We start from the raw sequence: 13,744 nt of genomic DNA, 5'->3' as shown, positions 1-13,744 counted from the left end.
TGATTGCTTTTTGATTGTTTCTAACAGCGACAACTGATTTCATGCGAAAATATATGATTGAAAGTAAAATACGGGTTGATCATAATCATAAATTCTTATCGAACGATAAGTGGTTTCAATAAAAGCAAAGAAGTAATTGTAAAACGCTTTTAATATCAGTAAGTAGATGTGCTAGTCATAAGCGTGTTAGCAATTTAATTGATATTCATTAAATTGCTCATATTGCAATTATGAGAATTAAGACACTTTCTTAACTATAACAATAATCACAGCCGCAGGTCTTTGAGATGAATTATTATTTTTTTTTCAGAACTACAAGCAGTCACCAGAATAAGTATAAGTTTGACTTTTCCACACTTTTAGTATAATTTACTCTATTTTTGAATTATAAATGTGCTGTTTAATAACTTACAAATACACGATATCTAAATTGTTGATTTCTATTATGTATTGGTTATCAAAAGAATTTCTTATTGTTTGTTTTTGTATCTAAATAAGTTCTTCGATCAACAAAAAACTGTTACCAATCAGTTATTTTTATCCAATTGGCCTTTTTACAGCCCCGTCCGTAAAATTTAGTTCACTGACAATAGCAAAATCGGTTTTCAATCGCCTCAGTTTTGATTTGGTAAGCCTTGGTGTCACTTCATTAATAAGTGATTACTACAGTGAAGTATGGGTAACAAGGAAAAACTTGTAAGAGATACAAATCTTTTCAACAATGTATTAGACAAATGGTAATTATATTTAACTATTAACGCATATTTTATAGTTATCGGACCATTCAGTAGAAACTAGAAATGCTACCGCAATGGAGGTCAATGGAAAGCTACCCTGGTACTTAGCAGGTGGATTCCTGCTGTTCTGGGGACTCCTCTTTTTCGCCATTGTTATACCACTTTTCTATCGACTACCAACGGCAATGACAATGGAGGACGCAAACAAAAATGTGTTCATTGCGGAACGTGCTTACAAAAATCTGTATACTTTATCTAATATTGGTACCAAGTTGACTGGCAGTACGGAAAATGAGATTGAGGCAGTAAATTTTATAATGAAAGAGGTCTCACAGATTCAGAACGATTGTCTGGATGAGTATTTTGATTTGGAAATTGATTTATCACAATTCTCTGGTGGATTCCAATTTAACACAAAAATTTCAATGTATCAAGGGATTCAAAATATTGTGGTTAAAATATCTCCCAAGAACAGCACCAGTGAGACTTACCTTCTGGTCAACAGTCACTTTGATTCCAAGCCAGCTACTCCGTCTGCGGGTGATGCCGGATTTATGATTGTCACGATGTTGGAAGTTTTACGGGTTATTGCAACAACGAAGCAACCCATTGAACATCCAATTGTATTTCTGTTTAATGGATGTGAGGAAGTGGGACTATTGGCTTCTCATGCGTTTATCACACAGCACAAATGGGCACCCTTCTGCAAGTTAGTTATAGTAAAACTATATACTACTAATGAAAAATACATACTGAAATATTATTTCTAGAGCAGTGGTTAATCTTGATGCTGCTGGAAGCGGAGGCCGCGATGTTCTATTTCAAACTGGTCCAAATCATCCATGGCTTGTAGCTGTAAGAAATCAGACAAAGCTTAAAATCAATCTTTATATTAATTATATTTTACAGTACTACAAAAAATACATCAAACATCCTTTCGCTACAACCATGGCTGAGGAAATATTCCAATCGGGTGTTATACCCTCGGATACAGACTTCCGACAGTTTAGGACGTATGGAAAAATTCCAGGTTTTTATAAATGATCTGCAGAAATTTAGAGAATACTTTTAAGAAAGTCATTCGTAGGCTTGGACATGGCCCAGTGTTTTAATGGCTTCGTATATCATACTAAGTACGACACCATCGACGTTATTCCTCGTGAATCCCTTCAGAATACTGGTGATAATGTCCTTAGTCTGGTTCGAGGATTGGCCAATGCAACAGAATTGTATAATACTGAGGTAAGAACTTGATTTCGTTGTGCTGAACTCTAATCATTAACCAAAATTTCAGGACCACAAGACTGGACACGCTATCTACTTTGATTTTCTGGGTCTCTACTTTTTTCACTATTCAGAGGCCACTGGAAAGTCCTTGAACTATGGTGTTGCTGGAGCTGCTTTCATCTTAATCTTAATTTCAATCTGGCGAATGGCAGATGCTTCCCAAGTTTCAATATGTCACGTGATCCGTTGGTTCATCCTGGTTATGGTGGCTCAAATCATTTCTTTTGTACTTGGATTAGCTCTTCCAATTGTGGTCGCTTACGGAATGGATTCCATCGGACTGTCGCTGACATACTATAGCACACCTATGCTGATAGTAGGGTTGTATGTGTGTCCCTCACTTATTGGCCTGAGTTTACCCATAACTATCTACTACAGTCTTCAGCGTAACGTAAGATCCATTCTATTATTTTAATTAAATTTTCAATATCACTCGTGTATTATTTTCTAGGATAAAATCTCAACTTCGTATCATCTCCAACTGGCACTACATAGTCAGGCTGTAATCCTGGCTCTTCTAGCCGTCAGTGTTACAGTTTCCGGCTTCCGTTCATCATATATTTTTGTAATTCCGCTTCTGTTCTACGTTATATCGTTGACTCTTAACCTGATGACCATTTTTCATGACCTTGGATATGCCTGGACAGGTTTTTTAAAAGTTAGTCAGATTATTCCATTCCTTTACAGCAGCTACCTTGTGTATATATTCATTGTGGTGCTGACACCGATGGGAGGTCGTGCAGGAAGTGCTTCCAATCGGGATTTATATATTGCAGTCTTGGCAGCCGTAGGAACAGTTCTCTCCTGTGGCTTCTTGGTAAGTTCACTTTCAACTTTTAAACTAAACAATTTACCAATTTCTCTTATATGTAGGTACCGCTGATAATAACTTTCCGTCGACCAAGCCTTGTGGTATTCTTCCTCTTGACTGCCACAGCCCTCTCTTTATTCTTGGCCAGCAGCACACAATTGGGATTCCCTTATCGTGCAAAGACGAGTGGACAGCGAGTTGCATACCTGGTAATTATTTTGTGTTAATTACTTTTATCTTATGTTCTAAATTTTATTGAAATTTCAGCATGTGCGAAATAAGTTCTACGAATACGATGGGACTCTTAGTAAGGACGAGTCTGGATATCTGTTTAATTTTCAAGACCGCCGTGAAGAAACAACTTTTGTGGTTAACTTGACTGGCTTGGTCAGTATGAAATCACGTTGCGAAAAGTACATGATGTGTGGAATGCCGTTGCATGATTATGGCTACGTTCAAAACCGTCTAAACACCAAATGGCTGGCACGATCGGAACCCATTGTACCTCCAGGTCCAACCAAATTGGAGTTGCTTAGCAAAACAATTGTGAATTCTACCACTTGTCGTTTCGAGTTCAATTTAACAGGTCCTCCCCACATGAGTTTGTTTATTCAACCCTACGATGATGTGGTAATAAGTAACTGGTCCTTCCTAAAGAGTTATCTGGATAATCCACCAACAGAAGCTTTTCGCATAACCATTACATATGGTATAGACGACTCATCAGTGAACTTCTTTTTTGAAGTATCGGTAAGCTACAGTCTTTATTAGATCTCTAATATTTTAATTACAATAATTTTATTTTCATCTTAATCTAGAAATCAAACGGCGATTTCAATGTACCTTTATTTCAACTGGGAGTGTCAGCACAGTACATTATGAGTGAGGGAGATGCTCAAAGTAAAAAGTTAGCATCATCATTCCCCTCTTATTCAATTCTGAACGAGTGGCCTGCCCTATACCAAAGATACATATTTTAGCACTAATTAAATGTTGCAATTGACCTGTTACTGTAATGAATATACATTCATTATTTGAAGTCTACTATGTATGGTTCCATTGATGTAAATAAAAAAATAAATAAATCACAAATTGTTTGAGAGTTATAATTCAATTTTCGAAATTCCAGATCGCTTTTATTGTGGCAAAGTTATGAGACTTTAAACGGTTCAACCGTTTCGGTTCTTGGTTCAGTTACGGTTGTGGCTAGGGTGCTCAAAATTAAACGGTTGGTTTCGGCTAACGGTTCCGGTACCAGTTCCAGTTTTATTGCCTGTTAAAAAGTATGAGTTATAAGTATATATTTTATAAACAACCTTGTTAGGCTGAACACTTATTAAAACATTTCCCTAGTGAATGAAATTCCATGAGGAGATTCATTAGGACCATGGTCAAATAATTAAATGCTACAAATGACTAGAAATTAGTATTGATCACAAAAGTTCTGAGCGTTCAGTACACAGATATAGATAGTCAGAACAGATAGTATATGAATAAATGAAACCGCAGAGAGACGCGAGTCCGAACACTCATGATTAGGCAACATTAAAATTGGTGGAGAGAGTAGAAAATGTTGAAGATCTTAAAAAAGTGGAATTCGGAGGCTGCTTTGCATAAGCTACGCAAACTAAGAGATCAGTTGAATTGTTCTCGTCTAAAAGAGATGTTACGCACTATCAGAACTCGCTTTGATACTTGGCATAGCAAGGTGTGGAAATATAAACGATAAGAGTTTCAATTCGTGAGTTCAAGAACTCACACCTCTCTATAAAATTATAATTAATTCGAATATAAATAAGACTGATAAATTTTATTTGGTAATGGTTGGTTGAAACGTGTTTCAAATAAAAACCATATCAGTAATTGACTGTAAAATCATAAGTGTACTATTACAATAAAACTAACAAAAGGAAAACTGTTCTCGGCGAGCATGCTCGACAAGAAAATACTCTTAAACTTACTCATTTCTAATTCTGCATTATGAATACATAAAAAAATATATATAAATCTTACACATTTTTATAATTTATTGATAAAAAAGTTGCAAATATTTGTAAGTAGCTGATGAAAATCAACATCAAACAGCTGACAGTGTGATATGTGGATGAGTGATACCAACGATCTATTAGCTTAAACTTCAAAGTGTCGGTCGCTTTGCCTTCACAAGCCCAGGGCAATATATAAAAAAGTATGCGTTTCTTATGATTGTTTATTTATATACAAATTTTAAACAAAACACCATTAATTCGCACATTCCAATTTGAGTGTGTACTTGAACCCTGAACTATCAACATAATGATATTGTCAGTGCCGAATAATGTTTCATATATATATTTCAGTTTAATTTACGTATATAAAATGTCTTTATTCTGATTCAAACAAATGTCTTATTCCATAACAAATGTGCGATACAATTTGATATATGACATAAAATATCTGCATACTGCTTATATATTATTGTTTTTAGAAAAAATACTTTTCTCAACTGCGAAAATCGGCCATGATGGGTTAAACCATAATATCAGCACTTACTATATTTTTCTGCAGACCCCATAAATAGAGGTGCCACGAAATATGGATGTTAGCAACACCGTTTTTAAAGTTGGGGTGGGACAGAGCTCTGAGAATTATAACTGAAAATGAAAATCTTTAAAATACATTAATATATCTTGTCACAGCATTGTATGTAAAGAGAAATCTTCCTAAAACTAATTGGCGTAATATTATGTAATAAACAAAATGTTAGAGAATAAGACGCATAAAATTACAGCAATTTCCATTAATTTAAATATACAATAACCCTTATCTAAATATTCACATATCAGTATAAATTGCGATATGAATTTATATCGACAATTTTCAGTATCAGTTTACATCAACTTATAATTATTTTATATGTTCCCACACGCTTAAGATCTGTTAAGTTAATCATAAAATAATTTGATAACCATGAGCGAATAATTGAATGATAAGTCTACACGTGTTGCACCTTCCTGAAGAAACTTGGCATTTTGACATATGTACAACTGCAATGAGCAATAAAAAGCTTGGGACGAATAAATATTTCATTGTTACAGCTTTTGCACTACCTTTCTAGAATAACATTTGCATCTTTATTATTCCAAAATAGCTTTTTAATACTTACAAATTCATTTTGGGGGGATAAGCGAACTAAACTATAAACGAAAAGCTTAAAGATTGACACAGTTAACAGAAATACAGACACATAAAAATATGATAATATTGTTGCTGAGTGTTATCAGTCTTCAACATTATATGATTGGCGGAATAATTGATTGTCACAGCATACAGCACATGTTGACAAATCTAAATTATGCTGCAAATGAATAATAGGCAATTAATAAATTAGTGTCATATTATTTTTTACTCTTTTGATTAATTTTTGGGTTTTTGATAACGATTTTTGAATATAAGCGGATCACATTTTCATTAGGGAAGTAGTTCTCGTTTGGAATACCTTGCAGAGGAATAGTCATTGTATTACCAGGAGAATGGGTGATAAGGACAAACTTGTAAGGAGACTACATACAAGTTGAATATATTATCAAACTTATAATATTTAATCCTTTGTAAAAACCTTTTTTTTAGATCTCGGACGAATCGGTGGAAGCACCCCGAAATGTCCCTACAAAGGAGGTCGCTGCAAAGCTACCCTGGTACTATTCAGGTGGATTCCTCATGTTCTGGGGTCTCCTTTTCTTCGCCATTGTAATACCACTTTTCTACCGACTACCAAATGCAATGACAATGGAGGACGCAAATAAAAACGTGTTTATTGCGGAACGGGCATACAAAAATCTGTATGCTCTGTCTAATATTGGTGTCAAATTGACGGGAACCAAGGAAAACGAGGTTGAAGCCGTGAATTTCATTGTGAATGAACTGGAACAAATTCAAAGTGTCCTTCTGACGGACTATTTTGAATTGGAGATTGACGTTTCCAATGTCTCCGGTGCTTTCCCATACGGAACAATGTTGAACATGTATCAAGGAGTTCAAAATATTGCTGCCAAATTGTCTCCCAAGAACAGTACTAGTGAGACCTACCTCCTCGTGAATAGTCACTTTGATTCTAAGCCATTTACCAACTCTGCTGGCGATGCTATATTCATGATTGCCACGATGTTGGAAACTTTGCGTGTAATTGCAACAACGAAGCAACCCATCGAACATCCAATTGTATTTCTGTTTAATGGAGCCGAAGAAGGAACATTGCAAGCTTCTCATGGATTTATCCAGTATCACAAATGGGCAAAATATTGCAAGTAAGATTTGCAATTTTTCTTTTTTAAAAAAAGCAAGGATGCTCAACCATTTTCATTTTAGGGCTGTCCTTAACCTTGATGCCGCTGGTAGTGGAGGCCGAGATGTTCTGTTTCAGAGTGGTCCCAACCACCCATGGCTTATGCAAGTGAGTAATTTAACTGATATAATAAAGAATCACGCTTAATATTAAATAAATTTAATAGATCTACAAGAAATACATCAAACATCCTTTTGGTACAACTGTGGCTGAGGAAATTTTCCAATCGGGCATTATTCCCTCGGATACCGACTTCAGACAGTTCAATATTTATGGCAAGATTCCAGGTATTTAATATTGATTGGTTGAACTGTAGGCAGTTTCTAAGGCAAGTCCTTTTCTTTTAGGATTGGACATGGCCCAGTTCATTAATGGCTTCGTGTATCACACCAAGTATGACCTGATCGACGTGATTCCTCGTGAATCCCTGCAGAACACTGGTGATAATGTTCTCAGTCTGGTTCGAGGTTTGGCCAATGCCACCGAATTGCATGATACTGAGGTGAGAACTTAAGAATATCACAGTTTCTTTTATTTTTAATCGTTTAACATATTTTTTACTATTCGAATCACAGGCTTACAAGGCTGGAAATGTAGTTTTCTTCGATTTCTTGGGCCTCTACTTCTTCCATTATACAGCAGCTGCTGGAAAATCCTTGAACTTTGGCGTTGCTGCAGCAGCTCTCATTCTGGTTTTCGTTTCCATGTGGCGAATGGCCGCAGTTTCCAATGTATCAACTTGTCACGTGATGCGTTGGTTCATCCTGGTCTTTGTGATCCAAATCATTTCATTTGTTCTCGGACTAGCCCTTCCAGCTGTGGTCGCATATGGAATGGACTCCATTGGATTATCGCTGACTTACTACAGTGTCCCATTGTTGGTAATCGGGTTGTATGTGTGCCCCTCACTTCTTGGCCTCAGTATTCCCCTAGCAATCTACTATCACTTCCAACGCAACGTAAGTTCTTCTACAAGTTAAACTTTTCTTTTCTTTAACGTATTTGATTAATTATTTCTTTTCAAGATAAAATCTCAACGCCATATCACGTACAATTGTCATTGCATAGTCAGGCTGTAATCCTCGCTGTCATTACAATTGGTGTTCAATACTTGGGCTTGCGTTCTTCATATATTTTCGTAATTCCTCTTCTGTTCTATGTTGTTTCCTTGGCTTTTAATCTATTGACCACTCTACACGATCGTGGCTATGCCTGGACAGGTCTGGTGAAGATTGGCCAGATTGCTCCTTTCCTGTATAGCAGCTACCTGATCTATATATTCATTGTGGTGCTGACACCGATGGGAGGTCGTGCAGGAAGTGGCTCCAATCGGGACTTGTATATTGCTGTCTTGGCAGCCCTAGGATCAGTCCTCTCCTTTGGTTTCCTGGCAAGTCCAAAATATTTATTATATTTACTATAAATGCTAACAGATCGGTATGTTTTAGATTCCGTTGATCAACACTTTCCGTCGACCAAGCTTTGTGGTATTCCTGCTCTTGGCAGCCACAGCCCTGTCGTTGTACTTGGCCAGCAGCACACAATTGGGATTCCCTTATCGTCCAAAGACGAATGGTCAACGAGTTTCCTACTTGGTAAGTGACCATCAGATGATATTGACTTTGTAGACTTTATATAATAATCTTATCTTTCGACATTTTAGCAAGCACGCAATATGTTCTACGAATTTGATGGTACTCTCAGCAAGGACGAGTCTGGTTATCTGTTTAGCTATCAGGATCGACGGGAAGACAGAGCCTGGAAGGGCACTAGGGTTAATCAGACTGGACTGGTTAGCATTAAACCGAGGTGTGAAACCCATATGATGTGCGGTATGCCGTTGTACGATTTCCGCTATTATCAGAATCGACTAAGCAGCAAGTGGTTACCACGTTCCGAGCCTATTGTACCACCAGGTTTAACAACATTGACTCTTTTGAGCAAAACCAGTGTTAATGCTACCACTACTCGCTTCACATTCGAGGCGACTGGACCACACCATATGACTTTCTTCGTTCAAACCGAGCCAGATGTGACAATTAGCGATTGGTCGTTCTTGCGATCTCATCTAGCTACAAAACAGCCATATCACATAATGTTTACTTATGGTATTGATGACTCCCCATTACAATTCTGGATTGAAATTACGGTAAGAAAATAACATAATGTGGGTCATTTTAAAATTACATTAACTGATTATTTATATTTTTTCTGAACATTCTAGAAAGCGGATGGCGATTTTAATGTGCAGTCTTTCCAATTTGCAATTGGCGGACATTTCATAGAAAGCTCGGGTGATGCCGAAGCTGTGAAGTTTGCGTCTTCATTCCCCTCTTATTCAATTCTGGCTCAATGGCCTGTTGTATACAAAAGTTACTATTTTTAATTTAATGAAAAGCTTTGTAAATCTTTTCTAATATTATAATATAAATAAAGTAACCAATATATTTGTACTTAAACTGTATTTGATTTTATGTCATGAACAATTATTAGTACTTCCGATTTCTTTTAATATCGACAATATTCTATTTGAGTTTATATTGACTTATCTTTAATTTATATGTGTGATTCAAAGCTCAAGAACTGAAATTTTGGTAACTAGTGTAATCACTGATTGTTATCAATTTTTATCGGCAAATTTCTCACAAGTCCAAATTATATCTAAAAATTATTAGCCAATTTAAGAAATAGCACAATTATTGGATTGTGATATTATTTTTCAATCGGACCGGTCTTGGTCTACATAGGCTTGTGCAACTAGTTCTTAATTTAGTACCTTCTTGCCATTTTAGCAGAAAAGTAATTGCTTGGAAAGCAATCATGGAGAAACTAGTAAGGATTGCAAAAAAGCTGAATTATTTTAAGCAAATATTACACATATCTTCCTTAAATCTTATAAATTAGATTTCGCACGAATCGTTTGAGGCTCCCAAAAATGCGGCCCCAAAGAAGGCTAATGGAAAGCTACAATGGTACTTTGCAGGTGGATTCCTGATGTTCTGGGGTCTCCTTTTCTTCGCAATTGTTATACCACTTTTCTACCGACTACCAACGGCAATGACAATGGAGGACGCAAATAAAAATGTGTTCATTGCGGAGCGTGCATACAGAAATCTGTATACCTTATCTAATATCGGTACCAAAGTGACGGGGAGTACGGAAAACGAGATTGAGGCAGTAAATTTTATAATGAAAGAGGTCACACAGATTCAAAAAGATTGTCTGAAGGATTATTTCGATTTGGAAATTGATTTATCCCAAGTCTCTGGTGGATTCCCATACAAAACAGTACTAAATACATATCAAGGAGCTCAAAATATAGCTGTGAAGTTAGCTCCCAAGAATAGCACCAGTGAGACTTACCTCCTGGTTAATAGTCACTTCGATTCCAAGCCAGCTACTCCGTCTGCGAGTGATGCAGGATTTATGATTGTCACGATGTTGGAAGTCTTACGTGTTATTGCAACAACGATGCAAGCCATCGAACATCCAATTGTATTCCTATTTAATGGACTTGAAGAAGGTTCTATGCAAGCTTCTCATGGTTTTATCACGCATCACAGATGGGCGCCGTATTGCAAGTAAGGATTGCATTTTTTCGTAAAAAACATAGCATATTTGTAAACCTAAAATCTACAGGGCCGTCATAAACCTGGATGCCATTGGAAGTGGAGGCCGGAATGTTCTATTTCAGAGTGGTCCCAACCATCCATGGCTTGCTGCCGTATGTAATCAGATAGATATTATCGAAAATCACTCTTCACATTTATTTATTTTAACAGTGCTACAAAAAATACATCAAACATCCTTTTGCTACAAGCATGGGTGAAGAAGTTTTCCAAATGGGCATTATACCCTCGGATTCAGATTTCCGACAATTTAATATATATGGCAAGATTCCAGGTATTTAAAAATGATCTGCTGAAGTGCAAAAAAATATTTAAAAGATAATTAAATATAGGGTTGGACATGGGCCAGTGTATTAATGGCTTCGTATATCATACCAAACACGACACCATCGATGTTATTCCTCGGGAATCCCTTCAGAATACTGGTGATAATGCTCTTAGTCTGGTTCGAGGATTGGCTAATGCAACAGAATTGCATAATACTGAGGTAAGAACTTGATTTCAATTAAATATTTGATTTACTGAATCTATTAAGTATCGACATTAACCAAAACTTAAGGCTCACAAGACTGGACGTGCTGTCTACTATGACTTTCTGGGTCTCTACTTTTTTTACTACTCAGAGGCCACTGGAAAATGCTTAAACTACGTTGTTGCTGGAGCTGCTCTCATTTTAATATTAATTTCAATCTGGCGAATGGCAGAAGCTTCCCAAGTTACAATTTGTCACGTGATCCGTTGGTTCATCCTGGTTATGGTGATTCAAATCATTTCATTTGTGCTTGGACTCGCTCTTCCAATTGTGGTTGCTTATGGAATGGACTCCTTCGGACTGTCGCTGACTTACTATAGTACCCCAATGCTGATAGTCGGATTATATGTTTGCCCCTCTCTTATTGGCCTAAGTTTACCTATTACCATCTACTACAGTCTCCAACGCAATGTAAGTCCCACTCTATTAGATTTTCCAATTTTTAAATTGATTTTTATTTTCCAGGATAAGATCTCAACATCGTACCACCTCCAATTGGCTCTACATAGTCAGGCTGTTATCCTGGCTCTTCTAGCCACTAGTGTTACAGCTTTAGGCTTCCGTTCATCATATATTTTCGTAATTCCACTTCTGTTCTACGTTATATCCTTGGCTCTTAACCTAATGACCATTTTGCATGACCTTGGATTTGCCTGGGCAGCCTTTTTAAAACTGAGCCAGATTATTCCATTCCTTTACAGCAGCTACCTTGTGTATATATTCATTGTGGTGATGACCCCCATGGGAGGTCGTTCAGGAAGTGCTTCCAATCGGGATTTGTTTATAGCAGTCTTAGCAGCTGTAGGAACTGTTCTCTCCTTTGGATTTTTAGTAAGTTTACTTATTTCTTTCTCCACAAAATAAGTCACCACTTTTTTTAGGTACCGCTTATCAACACTTTCCGTCGACCAAGCTTTATGATATTTGCCTTGCTGGCAACTACAGCCCTTTCTTTGTACATGGCCAGCAGCACACAATTGGGATTCCCGTACCGTCCGAAGACGAGTGGTCAGCGAGTTGCATACCTGGTAATTATATTGAGTTAATTACTTTTATCTACGATTCAAAATTTTATTGGCATTCCAGCACGTGCGAAATAAGTTCTACGACTACGATGGTACCCTCAGTAAGGACGAGTCAGGATATCTGTTTAACTTTCAAGATCGCCGTGAAGAAACACCTTTTGTGGGAACTGATGTTAACTTGACCGGAATGGTTGGCATAAAATCAAATTGTGAAAGGTACATGATGTGTGGAATGCCGTTGTATGATTATCGTTATGTTCAGAATCGTTTGCAAAGCAAATGGTTGCCAAGATCGGAACCCGTTGAAACTCCAGACTCTTCCAATTTGGAATTGCTCAGCAAAACTATTGTGAATTCTACTACTTGCCGCTTTGAGTTCAATTTAACAGGACCTTCCCATATGAGTATATTTATTCAACCATACGAAGATGTGATCATAAGCAACTGGTCGTTTGAGCGAACTTACCTTGAGAATCCGCCAGAGGCACCGCTGTCTTACCATATCTACTTCACTTATGGTATAGATGACTCGCCTTTAAATTTTTTTGTGGAATGTTCGGTGAGTTAAACTTGAATTTGAATCCTTTAAAAATAATAATTTTCATTCTGAAATCTCTAGAAACCTGATGGCGATTTTAAGGTACCTCTATTTCAATTGGGAGTGTCATGGCATTACATTGGTCATGAAGGGGATACTGAAAGCAAGAAGCTGAAATCTTCGTTTCCCTCCTATTCTATTGTATCAGAGTGGCCTGTTTTATACCAAAGATACATTTATTAAATTGGCCAGAATATTAAAAAAAAAGTATAAATATTGTTTTTATATTAATTAACTATTTTATTAAAAGATGATAAAAACTTAACACTTTCTAAAAATTTAGTAACAGGATCACAAACTAGTTAAAATAAACGCAAGAGACGTAACATTGGCGCAAAACTCGTTACATTGACGCAAAACGCGAAACATGAACGCAAATTGAGCTATGTAATGAACGCGCTGTAAGACTCTAACAGTATCGCAGCACACTGTTGCCAATTCAGCTATTTTATAGCTATAGTTAAGTCTATTGTTGGAGACTTGAACAATTTCCATTTAGCCGAAAATTTGCTTGTTTTAAAATTTATGTATATGTATAGTATTTAGCTAATTTAATTCAACTTTTTTTTAACTGTGTGCATGTCAAAAGAAAAGGGATTCAACTGATTGTAAGATTGCTCTGATTATTTTCTTTTTCCCCTTCACCTAATAATTTTCTATTATTAAACTTTATTTTTGCATACACCCTTATATATATATTTTTTTAATTGCATTGCATACAAGCATAACCTCTTACTTATAAAAATTTCAGATTTTCCTTGATATACAAATTAGATCTTATCTTTAAACACACCTATAAGT

At 36.5% G+C, this 13,744-nt stretch overlaps 2 protein-coding genes across 3 annotated transcripts; both read left to right on the top strand.

The window, feature by feature from the left end:
- The first annotated feature begins 597 nt into the window (after positions 1-597).
- On the top strand, positions 598-3,937 carry LOC117782987 (endoplasmic reticulum metallopeptidase 1-like). Its single transcript, XM_034620109.1, has 10 exons — positions 598-696; positions 773-1,446; positions 1,508-1,592; positions 1,647-1,767; positions 1,825-1,979; positions 2,032-2,415; positions 2,476-2,841; positions 2,898-3,044; positions 3,103-3,585; positions 3,654-3,937. The coding sequence occupies exons 1-10, from the start codon at positions 676-678 to the stop codon at positions 3,813-3,815; spliced, it is 2,598 nt and encodes an 865-aa protein (XP_034476000.1). The 5' UTR covers positions 598-675; the 3' UTR covers positions 3,816-3,937.
- Positions 3,938-9,952: 6,015 nt separating this feature from the next.
- Positions 9,953-13,166, top strand: LOC117782985 (endoplasmic reticulum metallopeptidase 1-like). Of its 2 annotated transcripts, none has more exons than XM_034620107.1 (10): positions 9,953-9,991; positions 10,064-10,740; positions 10,799-10,883; positions 10,942-11,062; positions 11,121-11,275; positions 11,348-11,731; positions 11,786-12,151; positions 12,202-12,348; positions 12,407-12,904; positions 12,965-13,166. In XM_034620107.1, the coding sequence occupies exons 1-10, from the start codon at positions 9,980-9,982 to the stop codon at positions 13,124-13,126; spliced, it is 2,607 nt and encodes an 868-aa protein (XP_034475998.1). In that variant the 5' UTR covers positions 9,953-9,979; the 3' UTR covers positions 13,127-13,166. The 2 variants fall into 2 exon arrangements, with proteins under 2 accessions (XP_034475998.1, XP_034475997.1); XM_034620106.1 differs by having other exon boundaries at positions 12,202-12,354; positions 12,410-12,904.
- The last annotated feature ends 578 nt before the right edge of the window (positions 13,167-13,744 follow it).

This window comes from Drosophila innubila (assembly GCF_004354385.1).
Source record: "Drosophila innubila isolate TH190305 chromosome 2R unlocalized genomic scaffold, UK_Dinn_1.0 1_C_2R, whole genome shotgun sequence".
Taxonomy (NCBI): domain Eukaryota; kingdom Metazoa; phylum Arthropoda; class Insecta; order Diptera; family Drosophilidae; genus Drosophila; species Drosophila innubila.
This window is presented reverse-complemented; position numbering and strand designations above follow the sequence as displayed.